At 39.2% G+C, this 20,005-nt stretch overlaps 1 protein-coding gene across 2 annotated transcripts in view; it reads right to left on the bottom strand.

Annotated features, from left to right (window-relative positions):
• Positions 1 to 20,005, bottom strand: part of LOC143889986 (sphere organelles protein-like protein) — a 95,695-nt gene that overhangs the window by 39,826 nt on the left and 35,864 nt on the right. Inside the window, exons 3-4 of one of the 2 annotated variants that reach the window (XM_077394430.1) lie at positions 11,765 to 12,031; positions 2,253 to 2,492 (exon numbers count right to left, since the gene is read on the bottom strand). In XM_077394430.1, the coding sequence (XP_077250545.1) occupies positions 2,253 to 2,492; positions 11,765 to 12,031 (507 nt within the window). The remainder of the gene's footprint in view (positions 1 to 2,252; positions 2,493 to 11,764; positions 12,032 to 20,005) is intronic. The other variant, XM_077394431.1, reaches the window with a different exon arrangement.

The raw sequence follows: 20,005 nt of genomic DNA, 5'->3' as shown, positions 1-20,005 counted from the left end.
CTTCAGATATTCTAAAGGAGACAGGCTCCATGGGAATAAAACCAACATCTATTCCTATGGACCCAAATGTAAGACTCCTTCCTGAACAATGAGAGTTATTTGAGGATCCAGGCCGATACAGGAGATTAGTGGGAAAATTGATTTATTTGACTGTTACCCGACCTGATATTTCATATGTTGTAGGAGTGGTCAGCCGGTTTATGAGTTCTCCTTACACATCTCACTGGACTGCAGTACTTCAGATTATTCGATACTTGAAAGGCACGCCAGGAAAAGGATTATGCTTTAAGAAAAATAGACATAAGATAGTAGAAGGATTCACAGATGCTGATTGGGCTGGTTCTCCAGCAGACAGGAGATCTACAACTGGTTATTGTACTTTTGTTGGTGGTAATATGGTGTCCAGGAAAAGTAAAAAGCAAGATATTCTCTCCAAATCTACTACAGAAGCCGACTACAGAACTATGTCATATACAACGGGAGTGTTAATTTGGCTACGTTCCTTCTTGTCAGAAATTGACTTTCCTCCTTCAGGACCATCACGGTTGTATTGTCATAACAGGTCAGCTATTTATATTGCCAAGAATCCTGTTTTTCATGAGTGAACTAAACATATTGACGTGGATTGTCACTTCATTCGCCAACGGATTCAAAGAGGGGAAATTTGCACCATGTTCACTAGGTCTGCCGATCAACTTGCAGATGTGTTCACCAAAGCTTTGGGACCTGCAAAATTGAAAGATGCATGTAACAAGCTAGGAATGTATGATATATACATTCCAGCTTGAGGGGGAGTGTTAGATGAATAGGGGTATTTCTGTAACTTTCTTATTATAAGGTATACATATAATTGGGGAGTGAGTTAGAGAGCTTTAACGACACTCTTCTCTCGTGGATTCCAAGTTCTCTATTCACGGCTTCTTCTTCTTCATTCTCCAGTCTCCATATGGTTGTCTAAAAACATGATATTAGCAAAAGAGACAAAAAGAATGCCCTGTTCATGGGATGATAAATCTACTGCCTTCTTCATGGATTGTGCTGTCTTGCTGCCATGTTTCTGTTGTTCTATTGGCTATGATTAGTGGTTGCTGCCCGATTCATGAAATATCTGAGTGACTTGCTACCTTGATTGAGTAGATCCTTGCTGACCTGTTTGTTTGCCGAGGATTTATAGGTTGGTTTAGATCGGTTGCTGCCTCATTTGTAATCTACTTGATTGCCGTCCTATATGGTTCTTGCAAACAGATCATTATGACAGACTGTTATTAGTCTGCACAATGAGTCATGGTATATCTATCTTCCACATACATCTTATTATTGAAATATAAATTTTATCAAAAGAAAAGGTAAGTTCTATGTCAAAAGTCTTTGTAGGCTCAAACTGTCAAGGACGTCAACTTCCAAAATGGTCTCAAAGAAATCTTCATGCGCTAGGAGATTTAAAAGAAGTTAAAAAGACCCATCCAGTTTAAGAAAACTAATGTCTTTAAAAATTGATAACTTAATTTAAGGTTAGAAGACCTTAAAAAGATGAGTCTTTAAATAGTTTACCATAAAGAGTTCTAACAAAAGTTAACAAACTGTATAAACTTAGTTTGCTAGGTTCGACAACTTCAGGATTTGTTCACGAATAGAAGCAACCACGCAAAATGGAGAAAAATGAGAGATTCAAGTTACACAACTTGTCTCTTGTCTCTCACATAATATGTGAGGGGTCTACAATTACAGAAGTATGATTGTTACATTGTATGATAATGGGTATAATAGAATCCCCAATGACATTATATACAATTACACCTTATTTGAATGGGCCTTGACAGTTTGTGCACACATTTTCTGTTGTACACAAGTATAACAAAAACAACATTCCCAAGAAGAAACAATAGGGGTTGCAGGGAGTCGTAATATCTGCAATCTTTCCATCCACAAAATGTAGTCACAAAATGTAGTGTTAAAGGCATAACGTATGCAATGTTTCAAATACTACATACAATGATATGAAATTGTCAGCATAGCCAACATCAAAGATATCCACTTTCACAAACAAAAAACCAGAAATACGCTTAGCGTGAAAAATCTTAGAAATCAGTTATAAAAAAAACCAGAAATATGCTTATCGTGAAAAATCTTAGAAATCAGTTATATTCGAATATATCCATAGATTAAGATATTAAAACAGTCCTCCACCAAAACAAACCAAATTACTTTAATCCACAATGCCATGCCATCTTTTAGAAGGCCGCTGGACCTACTCTGTTTCATTGGGAGAGCAATCAATAACTTCCATGGGCTTATGATTGTCTTGTGGGCCAATCATTACTTCTGACCTGTCATTTACATTACGTGAACTGTCTTTCACCTTGAGATTTTTCCTGGAATGGTTTCCCTTGTCATGAATGCTCCCATTTTGCTTTGTTCTGGCATCCTTTTCGGCCCCTTCACTAGAAACATTCAGATATTTTTCAGGGCTACTGGGTCTGGTTTTCCTCTTCCTGTGTTACAAATTAAGAAAAAGTGATTTCTACTTCCAGAATAAATTTATATGCAAGAAGCATGAATGGTTTCGAGAATTCTGTTAAAAATTATGGGATCAAACATTTATAGCAGTTTCACACAAGTATGGAAAGGAGCATACTAGAAAGAAAATGTGGCATTTATTTTCCAATAGAAAACAAAGTAAAGAGTGGACGAAATTGGTATGAACCTATTAAATCCAAAGTCAGGACCTTAGTTGTATTCCAGCACTGGTTCATTGTGGTATCTTGTACTGACAATCATGCTGTATAAGGAAGTTTCATGATAAGAGTTCAAGTTGGTGGCTGTTGGACAAAGTTAACAACACCTCGATTAAATTTTATCACAATCTGGAACGGAAAATAAAAACTCGAGAACAAACAACGGCTTAGGAGATTAGCACTAGAAAGAAAATCAACCAAGCTCGTTGGTTTTTCAAAGAGCCAAGGACAACTTAAAAAAGAATAGGTGACTAGTTAAGGCTTCACTAATTCTTTCTGTACTGATCTGTTCATAAAACAGAGATGGGGACTGAGATTTATTTAAGACGACAGAGACTTTTGCGAGAGAGAGAAGACGAAGGGCCTACTTGGTTGGCAGCTATGGCCTTTCCACACAGAAAAGAACTTCCTCATAAAGCATTCTCTTTTCCGTTACTACCCTAGAAAAATGTTTTAACTGTTTGGTTCAGCAAACATAAAAAGAACTTTTTCCTAGAAAATTATTTTTCTTATTTAAATGCTTGTTACCTGGAAAAGAACATGCTCCAAATACCATTTTCATGCAAGTTATCTACTTGAATCGACCAAAGGTATAATACTTGCTAGAGAAATGAACAATTATACAAACAGTCTAATAGATCTTCACAAAAATGTTGGAGAGAGATAAACTACATTAGATTTGACCATAACATGACCAAAGTAGGGTAACCATAAACACAGTACATCAACTTCTTATATATATATGGGCATGCCGATACCAGTAGCCTAGATGTGTATGTGTGTATAGCGTGTATATGACATAACTTTGGGTCTTTTTTCCTTTTCTCCCTTTTTTGTCTTTTCATTGCTTTCAACTATACAGCGTGTACATGAGGTAACTTTGGGTCCGATCTACATTTTATGCCATTTTTTGTGGATAATTAATATGCTACTTGCTACTATTTTTAGACCTGTTTTCACATGGTTTCCGCTGTTAGTGCATGAGCTATACACTACACCTTGGTGAGGTGATCAGCACTGACCATATTAACAGCCATGATGAGACCATACACAATACCTAGCGCCACAACCAGAGAGTTCCTATTCGCAACTGATAGTGGGTGAAGGCAGTTTATCATCCCTTGATGTGGTTTTCTCTAGAGTTCAGCCTAGACTTCGGGTTGATGTTCCTGATGACTTTGCTGGTGAGCGGTCTGCTCTAGCCGTTCAATTCGGTTATTGTAGTGGTACACGTGGTGGTCGTGGCTATGGTAGAGGATTTGGTCGTGATTCAGGGGAAGGTCATGGTGCTAGTGGCCATGGATCCTACTATTGTACACACTGCGGTCTGGAGGGCCATATTGTCGATTTCTATTATGACGTGCATCCAGAGTTATGGCCCCAACAAGTGGCACATCACATTTCTGGATCACCCAAAGCGAGTTCGACTATTGTCTCCTCCATACAGGATTCTTCTGATACACTTGTTATTTCCCGCACTAAGTACAAGTCTCTACTGTGCCAAGAGGAAAAAAGGGAAAACAAGCCACTGCCACGCTCACGACGGAAGGTAGCAACCCATATTGCACTCTCAGACATTCCATTTCATGGCTCATTGACTCTGGAGCCTCACATTATATGACTGGTAACAGTAGCCTTCTTAGCCCTTTTAAGACTACTTCTACCTCTACATCGTCACTTTGGCCAATGGGGCCGTGCGCCTATTTCTGGGATAGGGGACACATCCCTCAGTTCACATTTATCTATCTCACATGTTTTATGTGTACCCAGTTTTCCCTGTAACATACTTTCTGTTAGCCAACTTACCCGTCACCTTAACTATTCTGTGACCTTTTTTTCCCTCTTATTGTTCTTTTCAGGATCTTGCGACTGGGAGGAGGATTGGTTGGGGCTATGAGGTGGATGGACTCTACTACTTTGACGGGGAAACTCCGCCCACTGAATTGCGTACTTCGGTAGATTCATTCATGTGGCACTGCAGTCTTGGTCACCTTTCAGCGGATCGTCTGCAGTATTCTTCAGTTGTGTCTAGTCCCATTAGTCTTGTTCATTGTAAGTCTTGTCCATATGGAAAACACCATCGTGTTTCCTTTAAGTCGCATTCTCTTAATCCTGTTTCGAATCCATTTGAGTTGGTGCATTCTGATATTTGGGGTCAATGTAGAACTCCTTCTATATTCCGGTACCGATATTTCATTGTATTTATGGACGATTATTCAAGAATGTTGTGGTTATATGTAATAAAAGATCGTTCAGAAGTATTTTCTATGTTTCGTTCATTTTATGCTAAGATTACTAACCATTACTCTTGTTCTCTTAAATGCTTGCGTGCTGACAATGCACGTGAATACTTCTCCGTTTCTAATGGGTTTCAGGAGTTTCTGTTGCAGAGAGGAAACTTAGGTATCATGTAGACATGGCTAGGACTCTTCTTTTTCATATGCATGTCCCAAAGTCATATTGGGCCGACGCCGTTCTCACATCCTGTTTTTTAGCAAATCGTCTTCCATCATCCGTTCTCCAAAACAGGTCACCATTTTCGATTTTACATCCCTCTGGGAATCCATTTCCCTTACTTCCAAGAGTGTTTGGTTGGACATGCTTTGTTCACGTTCTTACTCCTGCATTAGATAAATTGGATCCTCGTTACGGCTGTTCATTCGGTTAAAACCGAACCGAATTAGCTAAAAGTAACAGAACCGAAATATTTCGGTTAGTGAAAAAAGATAACCGAAACCGAACCGAATTATATTCTAAACAAACTTGAACCGAAACCAAAAAAAAATTCGGTTCTTCGGTTAGTTCGGTTATAACCGAATTATATGATTAAGCAATTAATTAATCAAAAAATGCACAAATGTGAAGAGAAACAAAGAGACATTAATCACCTAATATGAAGCAAAGAAAAAGAGGAAGATAGAACTATAGAAGTGATACATTCCATGTGTTTGCCTGATCCCTTCTCCTTCTCCTTTCCCTTCTCCTTCGGATCCAAGCAGTAATAGCGGCTTCTTCTTCTCCAAGCCGTATTAGGTTTTGATGGAGCCATGGAGGATGAATGTGGGATTCGATGGTGGCCTTTGGGGTTTTTGGTGACTGTAATGGAGGAGTGACGAAGTGGGTTTCTGAAATTATTGCCCTAAAATTGATGAGAAATGAAAGCTTGGATGCAATTTTGGTGAAATTTCACCCAAATAACTTTGTTAAAACTTTGTAATGAAAGAGCGTAATCTGTAATGGAGGTACAAGTAACATGGGAGAATGTGAAAACCAGCCCACGCTTTTGAATGGAGGAGTGTAATCTGTCTTAACTTTGTTGGAGAATGTGAAAACCAGCCCACGGTTTTGAATAAACCATCCCATGGTTTTGAAGAAATGATGTTACTGCTGAACATACAAAAGCAGACAAAAGGCAAAAGCATTCTTAAATCTTAATTTGGGAAAATGCATGGCAAATTTCTGCCCATCCAGTAGCTCTTGGGCTCTCCAAGGCATTAATTAGTGCACCTGAGTAGAGCACCATCGATGTGACGTTTGTCCTATCTGCCCTTTTCCGTTGCATAAAGTAGTGAGAATGGTTCTGATGGCACATTTTATTGCTTTTAGGCAAGCATGGAAATAATAAGAAAATATAAATTAGTGAGAATGGTTCTGGTGGCACATCTCTATTATATAACCGAGTAATCCGGTTAGTTCGATTAAACCGAATTACTTTCGGAACTAACTGCTACCGAAATCGAAAACCGAATTCCAATTTTTTTCACCACTGAAACCGAACCGAACAGACCAAAAAAATTCAGTTCGGTTCGGATCGGTTATTCAGTTATATCCGAATAATGCACACCCCTAATCCTCGTGCCATCAAATGTCTCTTTTTGGGCTACTCACGGACTCAAAAGGGCTATAGATGTTATCAACCTCAACTTCGTCGTATTTACGTGTCTGCTGATGTTAGTTTCTTTGAGGATACCCCTTATTTTACTGAGTCTGTTTCCATACCAGTATCTGACTCTCAGGTTCCGTTGCCATTGCCAGTTCCAGTTCCAGCTTCATCACCTGTAGAACAACCCAAGCCTTTGAAGGTTTACTCTCATCGCCGTCAGCAGCTCTTACTGCCTTCATGTCAAGCCAACACCTCATGCCCACCAGCTCCCTCACAGCTCGTAGGACTGTCGACTGCCCACTGCTCTAGAGGTACCTGTTTCTCATGCTGAGGCTCCTATTTCATCTCGTACACGTTATCGTTCCACATACCATCCCATTTCTAATGTGGTTTCTTATGCTCGCATGTCACCCTCTTATAGTTCCTTTTTATCGTTTGTGTCCTCTTTTTCTATTCCTTATTCTGTTGCAGAGGCTTTGGCTCATCCAAGTTGGCGAGCTGCCATGGATGCAGAGATGGGTATTATGAAGTCAAATCGTACGTGGCAATTAGTTCCCCTTCCTCCAGGGACACAATTAGTCGGCTATAAGTGGGTGTTCATAGTTAAATATCACCAGATAGAACAGTAGAAAGACATAAGGCTCGATTGGTTGCAAAGGGGTACACTCAGACTTATGGCATTGATTACACGAAAACATTTTCTCCCGTGGCTAAAATTTCTTCAATACGAGTTTTGATATCCCTTGCAGTCGACATGTTATGGCCTCTCTATCAGCTAGATGTCAAGAATGCCTTCTTGCATGGTGATCTACAGGAAGAGGTATACATGGAGCAACCTCTTGTGTATGTTGCTCAGGGGGAGATAAAGCCTGTAGTCTGTAAGTCACATAAGGCAATATATGGTCTTAAGAAGTCTCCTCGTGCCTGGTTTGGAAGATTCAGTGAGGCAGTGATACGATTTGGAATGAAACAGTGTGTTGTAGATCATTCAGTGTTCAGTTGTCAGAGTAAAGATGGTAGGATCTTCCTGATTGTTTATGTAGATCATATCATCATTACAGGGAGTGACAGTGCAGGTATACAGAGTTTGAAGGATTTTCTTTAGAAAGAATTCTATACCAAAGATCATGGACGTTTGAGATACTTTCTCTAAGGATAAAGGTAGCATATTCACGTAGGGGGCTATCTTTATCACAAAGAAACTACGCACCGGATATATTGGAGGAGACTGGTATTATGGGAACAAAGCCAATTGAGACTCCTATGGACCCAAATACCAAGCTTTCCCTTGATCATGAGTTACTAGAGGATCCAGGCATATACAGACGCTTAGTTGGAAAGTTGATCTACCTCACTGTCACACGTCCAGATATTTCTCATGAAGTCAGTGTGGTTAGTCAGTATATAAGTTCACCACGGACATCTCACTGGTCAGCAGTCATCCAGATAGTGAAATACCTGAAGAAAGCCCCTGGTAAAGGACTCCTCTTCAGAAAACACAGTCACACGAGAATCGAGGGATATTCAGATGACCACTGGGCAGGGTCTCATGCAGATATGAGGTCTACAAATGGCTATTGTACTTTTGTTGGAGGCAACTTGGTGTCGTGGAAGCGAAAGAAACAAGAGGTTGTATCGAGGTCAAGTGCAGAGGCAGAGAATAGAGTCATGGCCTATACAAGCGAGTTGATCTGGTTGAGGTCATTTATGTCAGAGATTGGAATACCCTATTCGTCACCTGTTTCACTCCATTGTGACAATACATCTCTCTTAAGGAGGGGTATTTATGTCTTTCCAGGTACCCACACATATATACATACATATATATAGATATACATTATTTTCGTGCGTGAGAACTCACGCAGACTTTCTCCATCTATTCTCTTCTCTTCTCCATCTCTCTCTCTCTCTCTCTCTCTCTCTCTCTCTCCAATGTAGAAATGAATAGTTTTGTCTCCCTTATCCTCTCCCACTTTTCCCTTCCTAAATGGATAACTACTTTTTACTTTCTAGATTATAAATGGAAAGACTACTCTTTATATTTTAGATGAGGCAGTCTATCTTGGGGCCCACACACCACAGCCATATCTCTAAAATAAATTATGTATTTCATGTAAAAGCTAATTTACTATCTGATTTATGTATAAACTTAAATAAAACGTGAATCTTCCTTTTTAAAAACAACCCACATGGTTTGTTTTCCTTTTTCTTTACTTTCATATTATTTTCTTGATTTTATACATCATTGAAGGCTTTATTACTTGTGTGTGTGTGTGTATATATATATATATATTAATGGAGTACAAAATTTATAATAGTGTATTTGATTGTTTTGTTTTCATAATAAAGTACTATATTTATAATAGGGTATTTGATTGTTTTGTTTTCTAAAATTTTAAACTTTATTAACTAAATGGGGTCATGGTTGAACCGGATTGAACAATGGTTGAACAGGTTTGGACTGAGCCGACATCCTCACTGGTTCGATCACCAATCCAGTTTTTTAAACATTGGTAGCTAGCCTAATGATGAAGCTGGGTGTATGTGATGTCTAATATGTCCAACAAACCACGTACACATCATGATACGGGTGCTTATTATAAAAACCCCATATCAAATTTTTTTTGAAAAATTACGATTTTCATTGATATTAGAAAAGCAATGGGGACCAGGAGTCCCGTCCTGCAATACATCAATAAAACTGGATCAGGCATACCCGGAATAGGGGAAGAGAAGAATCTAACAAAACAAATTCAACTATAATTACATTTTCCTTTCTTCCTTTACTATACTATTAGCAGACGTTACTTTGGGCCCCTTGGATTGGCCCGGGCATACCCGGGACCAATTGAAAAGTACCCAAATTGAGATGCAAAAGAACACAACCTTTCCTTTCCTCTATTCTATAGTATCTTCTTTTTACGTCTTCTCATATCATTCTTTCAAGTCTTTCATCTCTACCTTTTGAGATGTGCATGATTCTGGGTCCTCTAGACCAGTACCTCTTGAAATTACAGGTAACTGAAAATCTTGGGAAGTACCCAGGCTTCAAGCTTCTAAACTTTACAAATTGAACTCTAAAACTCCAAGACTGATATAAACCTCAAATAATATAGCAAAACTAGAGAATCCAGACAAAGGGAACCTAAGCGAAAGAACAAATCTCTCAACAAGCTATGGGTACTAAAGATCGAAAGCTTCTGGATGACGACACTGGATGATGACAAACAAATCACAAAGCTATTAAACAGGAGGTATCTGGAATTATTATGGAAAGCTTCATTACCTCCATCAGGTGCTAAACTAAGGAAGAAAACAGTGTCCATCTTCTAAACTAGTTTCCTAAAACACCTTATCCAATCTTCTTTTCAGATTATTTTTCTCTTAACTTCTTCTCTTACCTTCATTGCAAGAAACATGTCTTTGATTGCCCCCAAATTTTCATCATATTGAATCCCAAATGCATCCCCCATCGATAGCTAATCTTTGAATTCTTCCGAGAACAATCCCTGACTCCTTGAATCGTCAGAGCTATCATCAACTTGTTTTGCCTTTCCTTTAGTATCTCCAGTAGACCTCTTGGGCCCCAGTATTCAACTCATCAAACTGTCCTGAACCAACCGAGGTAATAGATATCTCAAGATTCAGGTTGGTTCGATCACTCTCTAGGTCTTTGATAAGAGACTTTCTTTCCTCCTCCCAAAGGCGCCGATGGGTGCGTCTTTCCTTTTTTAGGACTTTATTGAACATGGGAAGGTCAAGGAGAGATAGGTGCAATTCCTTATGACTTGTCGAATCAGAGGTATTATCGAGAGTAGAGATGCTGGTAGAGGCTTTCTTTAGTTGGGCCCAACGCTTTTTGAACGGGCTAAGAGAAGTCTCACAAGGGGTAGACGACTCCTTTCTAGCAAGCTTTTCATTGAAGCGAAGGTCTTTCAGGAGCCCGATATCTACAACTTCATATACAGAGTCTGGGGCGGTCGGAGAATTTCCACCCTGGGCCGATCCCTTTCCTGACATAGCTGGCAAACTCGAGGTGTCGAACTTTTGAAGGAGCTTTTGAGTATCAGCAACCAGTCTCCTCCTATGATCCTCTTTCCTAGAGATACCTTTAAGTTTTCTTCTAAACACTGAGAGACCACCTCGAGTGGTTAGTACCTGTATTTCTGGGTTAATACTTCTACAGGGTACAATGCCTTTTCCTGTACGTGAGCACTTTTCCTTTATTTTTATTATTTTCACTATTAAATCTAGTTTTTATCTTTAGCCGTTCAGATAGGTATAGACCTGACTCTCATGAGAACAAGTAGCACAGTAAAGTAGATTGACACTTCATTAGGAAAAATGTAGGCTTGGGCGAATTGCTCTCTTCGTGTATCTAGCAGACTTGTTCACCATGGCTATGACACGCATAGACACTAGCTCTTTTGACTTGCAAACTGACACTGATAAACCTGCTACACTAGTTTGAGGGTATTTAGAAGAAAGTATGGTATTTACTGCTGTGTTAAATTTTTTTGTCTATTTCTCTTTTCTCCCTTTTGGGCATTTTGATAGTTGTGTATAGGCACAAGGGTGCTCTACAATGCTTGTTTAACTTTATTTAATAGATTGTGTAGCCATAATTTGGGCTCATCATGCATAACTGAAATATTGTGGATATTGTGTTTCCCTCAAGTTCTCTGTCTTCCAAAGAAACAAAGAAAGGCACTCTTTTACAGACAAGGCAAAGCACATAAAAGCTTTCTATTTCTGTTCCAGATCCCAATATTCTTAAAAGTTTCATTTTTAGCAATCAGATTTCAAGCTTAAAAAAAATTGTCCAAGTGAAATCAAGAATTGAATGTAAAGAACAAGTGCAAAACATGTTTATATCACTAGATAATATTCAGGAACACGGTCAATAACAGATTATGGTAGTGGTCAAAGAAAGAAAAGATCAGTATGAAATGTTCATATACAGGGTTTCAAATAGAAGGGCCAAGGCAAATTATCCTCCTACCCACAATCCATCAACAAAATATGCTAACGGAAAAGACTCATATAAGGCTAGTGCTAAACTCTTAGTAAACCTTCAAAGATCAATTACCTAAAGATAAACATGCCTAGAAATAAAAGAAATCTCACAAGGAATGAGGAATAGTACTTTGAGCCTGTAAGCTGTTGTGAATGTTTCCGTTTCTTCTTAGAGGTCACCTTTGGACTTGATGTATATTCCAATTGCAATACATCTTCAACAGGCTCTTCAAATGCACTCTGGTAGGGTCCAATATCGTTTTCAAACGCCTTGATTGCTATAAGCTTCACTCCATTTACTACAGCCCGCTTCTCGACAATCTCAGAATCATCAATATGTTTTGCCTCATCACTGACCCCAATAACCTCCGTCAACGTACTGTGCTTCTTTCTTACCCTGATATATAGAAGTTTCATGTTACTCTCCATGCAAAAATAAATATCAAGAAATGAATATCAAATAAGAAATAGTGAATGTGGAACCACAACTCATGAACATATTTAGGTAAAAGAGTAATAAAGTTTAGGGAAAAATGCATTTACACCCCCTTTAGTTTCCGACAGATTCAAGTCTAACCCTGACTTTCAAAACGTGACAAGTACACCCCCTGAAGTTGCATTGGGTTTTTTTAACGGACGGAGAAGAGGAAATGAGTATAATGCCCTCGTCCTTCCCCAACTAAAAATTAGGGTTTTCACACTTGAAAAATGAAAATTAGGGTTTGATTCAAACCCTCGTTTATTTATCAACACAAACCCTCGATTTAGAGGTTTTATTTGTCTTCATTCACATCACTATCAGGCTTTGGCTGAAATTTAGGGTTTTTTTTGTCTTTATTTCCGTTATTTTCTTGAAATATGGGGTTTGATATAGCCATGGAGTGGGGTTTTGTTGTCTGTGGTGGGGATGTCTTAAAGAAGAGGATATCTCTCTCTCTCTCTCTCTCTCTCTCTCTCTCTCTCTCTCTCTCTCTATATATATATATATATATATATATATATATATATATATATATATAATGTTTTTTCTTTTGTGTTTCAGAAATGGGTCGAGGGTGGAAGAAAGGGACGGGAAAAAAGGGTTTCAGAAATGTGCGAGGATGGAAGACGATGGCCGGATATGGCGACGATGGCGGTGGCCGGAGATGGCGGCACGGCGGCGGCGGCGGCGATGGCAAACCCTAATCCCTCTGTAAATGGCTTGATACCAGTGATGAGGGTATTTATGTCCTTAAAATTTTAACCCAAGTTAGTTTAGATCTTTCTATCATGTTAAACTGACAGACAGTTGACGAAGGGGGTCTAACTTATGCAAATCGAAACCTCAGGGGGTGTACTTGTGACGTTTTGAAAGTCTTGGTTAGAGTTGAATGTGTCAGAAACTAGAGGGGGTGTAAATGTAATTTTTCCTAAATTTTATTGTCATCTATGTCACACAATTTTTCCTAAGAGATAAGTAGTTCCAAGATAGTAGACTCTTTGCCTTTAGGGTAGAGCTAAGATATAGAAGCCTATTAAACTTAACTACCTTATGCAAGCAAAGTTCATGAACGACTGCATTAATTCACCAAACAAAGTTAAGGAAGAGAGGGACAAACAAGATGCAAAACTAGGCCCCAGGAGACTACGATGTCATGCTAACACCAATAACATGCCATATGGGGCTGTCATGTAGGTCGTACTATGGTTTATGACAGTTCTAATGATTTCTATTCAATTTTGGGGTAAAGTTGAGGTAGCTTTACTGGGCCCAATGAAAGGGACTGTTAATAATGATTTTGAGGAAGAACTTTGAATCTTTCCAATTTGAAATGCTTCTAAGATTTAAAAAGCTTCTAAGAATAGAAATAGGTACCTTTGAGTTTTATTTGCTATGGGTTGAGGTTAGAAATGCTTAGAAAGTTCATTTCAAGAGATTTTAATAGTTTCAAAAGTATTCAACCTGAGAAAGGCAGAGAGTTATGTTAATTGAACAGCAACATGTACTACACTTTCAATTTTTCTCATCGGATTGCTTTAGGATAAAATCAGACTGTATTTAGGTTGATCTAACTACCAAAATTGATGATAAATCAATGATATTTTACTAGGAATTTCCAGTCTATAGAGCATATATATATATATATATATATATATATATATATGAGGAAAAGGATTGTACACTCGAGCGTACCAAGCTTATGGTACGCTTGAGTGCCCAATCACATGTGGGCCCACTTTGTTAGGATGATCCAAAGCATTCATTTGAAAGGCCCTTACATAGATGGGGTGTGTACCAAAAATCAGCTCCATAGGATCATCCTAACCCATCCATTTGTGGAGGTAAACAATGGACAGACACTGTGTGTCCACAAATCTGCCCATTTTTGCCCTCCACTTTTGGAGGGATTAGGATGATTCAATGGAGCTGATTTTTGGTACACACCCTATCTATGATAGGGCCTTGCAAATGAATGCTTTGGATCACCACAAAAAATGTGGGGCCCATGTGATTGGGCACTCGAGCATACCATAAGCTTGGTACGCTCGAGCGTACAATCCTTTTCGTCATATTATATATATATATATATATATATATATATATATATAAAGAGAGAGAGAAGAGTAGGTACTCCCTGGAGTAGATACCTTATCTACTCCCTAGCTTAAAATAACAGTTGGGGCCACATTGTTTGGGTGATCCAAAGCATTCATTTGATGGCCCCCCACATAGATAGGGTGTGCTAAAAAAATCAGCTCGATAGGATCATCCTAACCCTATGACTTGTGGAGGCAAAAATGGACGTGCATAAACTGTTAGAGTTGGTGCCCTAAAACCCAGTATATTTCGCATGTTAATCAACAAAAGTTTCTTTTCATGACAATTTATGGGTACTAAAAGTTAAATATGTGTGACATGCTACTTGTTATTGACACGTATTTGTCCTTAGGTAGCAAAGTAGAAAACCCATGCTCATGGATTCATAGAACCTACGGAGCAAGGAGACATGGGATTCCGGTTCTTTGCAGACCTTAATAGTTCCTAGTTGGGGTTGAGGTTGGACACCTCCTCCTGTATACAACTAGCATTTATCTTGCCAACATGCACGAGATGCAGAGTGACTTATCTCAATCACTCGGGTAGTGGACCCTATGCAAGATAGAATGGGTACGATAATGAGATTGCCTACTGATATGTGTGGGGCCCATCGCATGTATGGTTTGCATCACCCAGACAATGTGGGCCCACTCTATTTCTGGTCGATGGGCTAGATAATTTATCTAGTCCGACGGAACAGAAACACTTTTCTTATATATATATATATATATATATATATATATATATATATATATGGGATTTGCTAGCGTCCATCGCAGAAGGCATTTCGCAGATGGCCTGTTGCATCTAACAGCAGCCCCAGAGGCTCACTTTTCTGCAGATTGTCTTCATTCACGAGGTGGCTACTGTCAGATGCAACAGACCATCCGCAAAATGCCTTCTGCGATGGACGCTAGCAAATCCCATATATATATATATATATAAGAAAAGTGTTTCTGTTCCGTCGGACTAGATAAATTATCTAGCCCATCGACCAGAAATAGAGTGGGCCCACATTGTCTGGGTGATGCAAACCATACATGTGATGGAGGTTTAAACCCCCATTTTAACCTCCACAAATCGAAGGGTCAGGATGATCCTATGGTGATGATTTTTTGAGCACACTTTATCTATATCAGGGACCATCAAATGAATGGTTTGGATCACCCAAATAATGTGAGCCCACCCTATTTCTAGTCGACAGACCAGATAACTTATCTGGTCTGACAAACAAGAAAATGTGAGCCATATAAATATATATATATATATATATATATATATATATAAGGTAAATGGTATCTGAGCTAGACACTCTAAATAGGGTGGGTGCCTATGTTGTTTGGGTTATGTCAGATATTCATTCTATAGGACTTAACATAGATAGGGTGTTCCTAAGAAATGATCTCCATAAGATCATGCTAACCGTTGATTTGTGGAGGTTTAAAATGAACGTCTAGAAAATGGGTCGTTTTGTGCCTCTACAGATCGAATGGTTAGGATGATTGTATGGAGATGGTTTCTTAGGAACACCCTATCTATGTCAGGTTCTATGGAATGAATGGGTTGGATGAGTCAAACAACATGGGAGATGAAGTATTTATAGTTGCTAGCTCAGAATAAGCTATCTGAGCTTGAGCTCGGATACCGCGCCCCCATATATATATATATATATATATAGAGAGAGAGAGAGAGAGAGGAGGGAGAGAGAGAGAGAGAGAGAGAGAGGGAGAGAGAGAGAGAGAGGAAAGGGTTCCTGCAAACATGTGCAGGTAAGCTTACCTGCACACGTTTGCAAAAACAGGGTGGGGACCCACATTTTTTGGGGTCCAAAGCATTTATTTGGAAGACCCTTAGCATTAACTCCAAAACATTAACTCCTACTTAGCATTAACTTAGCATAGTCGATCTAACTTAGCATTAACTCCTACTTTTGTTTCGCCAATTAATACTATGTCATCAGCAAATAACATACACCAAGGCACCTCATCTTGCATACCCTCCGTAAGTTCATCCATAACTAGTGTTAAAAGATAAGGGCTTAGAGCTGATCCTTGGTACAGTTCTATTGTAATTGGAAACTCACTAGACGTGCCATCCGTAGTTCTGACACTAGTTACTGCTCTATCGTACATATCCTTAATCACATCAACATATTTAGTAGGCACATTTTTCTTTCAAGGACCCACCACATAATAGTCCTGGGAACCCTATCATACGTTTTCTCCAAAACAATGAGAACCATGAAGGTCCTTTTTATTTTCTCTAAATCTCTCCATTAACCGCCTAATCAAAAAGATAGCTTCCATAATCGATCGTCCGAGCATGAAGCCAAACTGATTCTCTGACACGTTAGTCTCTGTTCTTAATCTATGCTCAATTACCCTCTCCCAAAGCTTCATGGTGTGGCTAATTAGATTAATTCCCCAGTAATTGGTGCAACTCTGAATATCCCCTTTATTCTTATAAACAGGTACTAATGTACTCTTCCTCCACTCATCAGGCATCTTCTTAGTCTTCAAAATATGGTTAAAAAATCTAGTTAACCAAACCAAACTCACATCAACCAAGAAGGAATCTCTCTACAATCTCTAATTCAAATCTCAAGAACTAAACACAAATGAGAGGAATCTCTACAATCTCTAATTCAAATCTAAAGAAATCACAAATGAGAGGGAAGAGGCTTGATATAGGCAGCTCCCTAATACAACATATAATGTCTAAAATACCCCTAATGAACATATAATGCCCAAACTATCTCTACTAGTGTAAAAATGACAAGAAAGTACATGAAGCTACCACTACTAAGCTAAGAAAATGAAAAACCTAGACTAATGAGCTGTAAGGGCTGATGTAGAGAATGACAAAGGGGATGCTCCTGCACAAGTTTTAGGAAAGGTGGTGATACTACCTTTGGGCAAAAAGGAAAAGTGTTCCGGTGGGTCACGATAAGGATGTGATTCCCACTTCTTAAGTGGTAAGTTAACTTGCTCAAAAAGTTTCCCAATATAAAAGGCCAAGGTAAAGGTATAATACCCCCACCCCTAATTTTTCCCTTGGGCACCCTCCCCCCCCCATATTGCTTTTCTTTTAGGCAATGTTCGCTTGCCTTCCCGCGCTATCCCGAGAAAGGAAAATCCCTTTTTTTTCCAAGAATTGCATTTTCACGTGTTTTGTTGGATTCACGAGAAAGAGTATTTAGAATACGTGGAAAACGAAAAAATGACGTGGAAAATGCCATTTTCTCGCCATACGGGATTCATTTTCCGCCCAAAACGGTGGGATTTTCATTCCTTTTCCCACGGGAAAGTAAAATTTAACGGGGTCTCTTTTTTTTCTCCACTCCCACGCTAGCAGCGAAAGAGAGAACGACGAACCTCTACACAGTCGTCTTCTCCGGCTCATCTCCGGCTCCTCTGCGGTCGGTACGTCCCTCTCTCTCTCTCCTTCCCTGCTACTGATTTTCTAAGGTCTTTTGTTTTTGTTTTGAAGGCATCTTTTCCGACTCCTCTCCGGCTCTCTCTCCGGCAAGGTAACCCCACTCCCTCTTCTCTCTCTCTCTCCCTCCCTTTTCTGATATTTTTTCAGGGTTCGGTTTTTTGGGTTTTTCACGCATTGTTCAGATCTGGGTCTGAATTGCTGAACTGAACAATGTGTATGGGTTGGGGATGGTTGATGAGGCCATCATAACGACTGCTGAGGTCCATAGCCTTGCTGAACTGAAAGCCGTTGTGATGGGCATGCCTGGTTTCGCCACGATGGAGCTGATTAGGGCCTACACCTACCAGCACAAAAGTCACAAGGATGATGAGGTCTTCCTTTCCCTTTCAGAGGATGAGCGTATGCATATCATGAGAAATATTATGGCGCGTTTGGCGTAGATTGGTAAGGGTTGGGGTCCTGTTTGGGAATCATACGATCATAGGATATGGCTTTGATACTTTCTCCATCTATATTTTAGAGGACTTGTTATGTTGATGTTGTTCATTTTGTTTGACTTGTTGGCTTTATTGTGATGTTTACGTTGTTGGAATTGTTTGTCCAACGTTTTTGGTGGTTGGGCACTTATCATATGTAGTTGGATGCTTATCCTATGTTATCGGACTTGTTTGTCCTAGATGGGCGCTTATCCTAGTTGTATTTTGTTGAACTTGTTTGGTGGGCGCTTATCCTATTATCTACTTGCTTGTTGGACTTGTTGGGGTGATATATTTTGTTGGACTTGTCACTTTATTATCTACTTGTTAATTGTTACTTTTTAATACTGTATTTTTTATATTCTTGAAGTATTAGAGCAATATGTGGACTCTAGACATGGACAGGACTTTGCTAGCTGCCATGACGATTCAAATAACATAAGGAAATAGAAGGATGAATGGATTCAGTGTCATGGCATTTAACAATGCTCATAATATGCACCTAAACATATCCCAAATCAAAAAGAGGTTGAGAACATTCAAAGAAAACTACAAACAAGTAAAGGCATTGTTGGAACACGGTGGGTTTGATTGGGATTCAACGAGTAAGATGGTTTTCATATGCAATGAACTGGGCACATCACATATTACGGTACGTATGTCCGTGTAGTATGTTTATGTTTTGTTTCTTATAAAATTACAATTCCTACATCTCTTATGCTATGTTTTCCATGCAGTCTCACCCTGAAAATTTAAGTGTGTTAACACAACGACATGACTTGTTTGACGAATCCATTGTAGTCTTTGGGGACGATTATGCAACTGGGCAGTGGGCCCGTTCAGTAGGATCGCGCTACTAGGCAGTGGCATCTGTAGTCCAGTACTGTTTCTGTTTATTTAGAATTTATGGATCCAATGTTGCTTTCCGTACTATTATGGCTCTTATTCTGTTTATGGCTCTTAGCCATGTAAACTTAAAGCCCCATACTCTGTTTATGTAGACTTTATGGATTCAGTAGTGTTGGTTATTTGGTTATTTGGTTATTTTTATTTGCATTTCTGTAGGTTAATGGCAAAAAACAATTTCTTTGTGGTTTTTAAGGGAAGGCAGGTTGGCGTATATGACAGCTGGCAATACTGTCATGTTCAAATTAACGGGCTTAGTGGAGCGTGCTTCCGTTCGTATGGGAGTACGGAAGAGGCAGAAGTTGAACTTACTACGTTCTTGGAGAGCATTAGTGGGCCCAACAAAGATAGGAAAGAAAAGACCAACATTACTGGGGATTCCCAAGCCTCAACAAGTTCTTCTGTGACGAGTTCCTCTTCCACTTAGGTTTTATTGTGGTGTTTGTTACTATGCTTTCCATTTTGCTGTAACTATGCCAGATTATGAAATATGGTTCAATGTGACTTTTCTGTTTAGTTTTCCCAATACAGTTTAATTGGCAAGTGAATAGGCGCAGGAAACCTTTTCTCTGGATTTCTCAGGTTTTCCTGCGCAACTGAACAGCCTCAGGATTCCTTTTCCTGCACAGTTTCTTTTCCTTTCCTTTCCTTTCTGCCACGTCAGATTCCTTTCCTTTCCTTTCCTTTCCCAAGAAAACAAGTGAACGGACCCTTAAAGTAATTCTAATACCCCCTTTTCTCCTTTAGGCCACCCTATTGCTTTTTCTAAAAGTAATTCTAATACCCCCTTCCTCCTTTAGGCACCCCCCTCGTGCTTTTCTTTTTCGTGTTTCACTGTGAGTGGGACTGAGAAGAAAAAAAACATTTGTTTGACTCTTCCATCTTTCTCTCTCTACAGTCACTCTCTATACTTTGTCTCTCTTTCCCCATTCTGTCTAGTCTTTCTCTTTCCCATCTCTTGGCTTCTCTCATT

This window comes from Tasmannia lanceolata, unplaced genomic scaffold (assembly GCF_043159265.1).
Source record: "Tasmannia lanceolata isolate RefF3 unplaced genomic scaffold, GAP_Taslan_0.1 ptg000013l, whole genome shotgun sequence".
Taxonomy (NCBI): Eukaryota; Viridiplantae; Streptophyta; class Magnoliopsida; order Canellales; family Winteraceae; genus Tasmannia; species Tasmannia lanceolata.
This window is presented reverse-complemented; position numbering and strand designations above follow the sequence as displayed.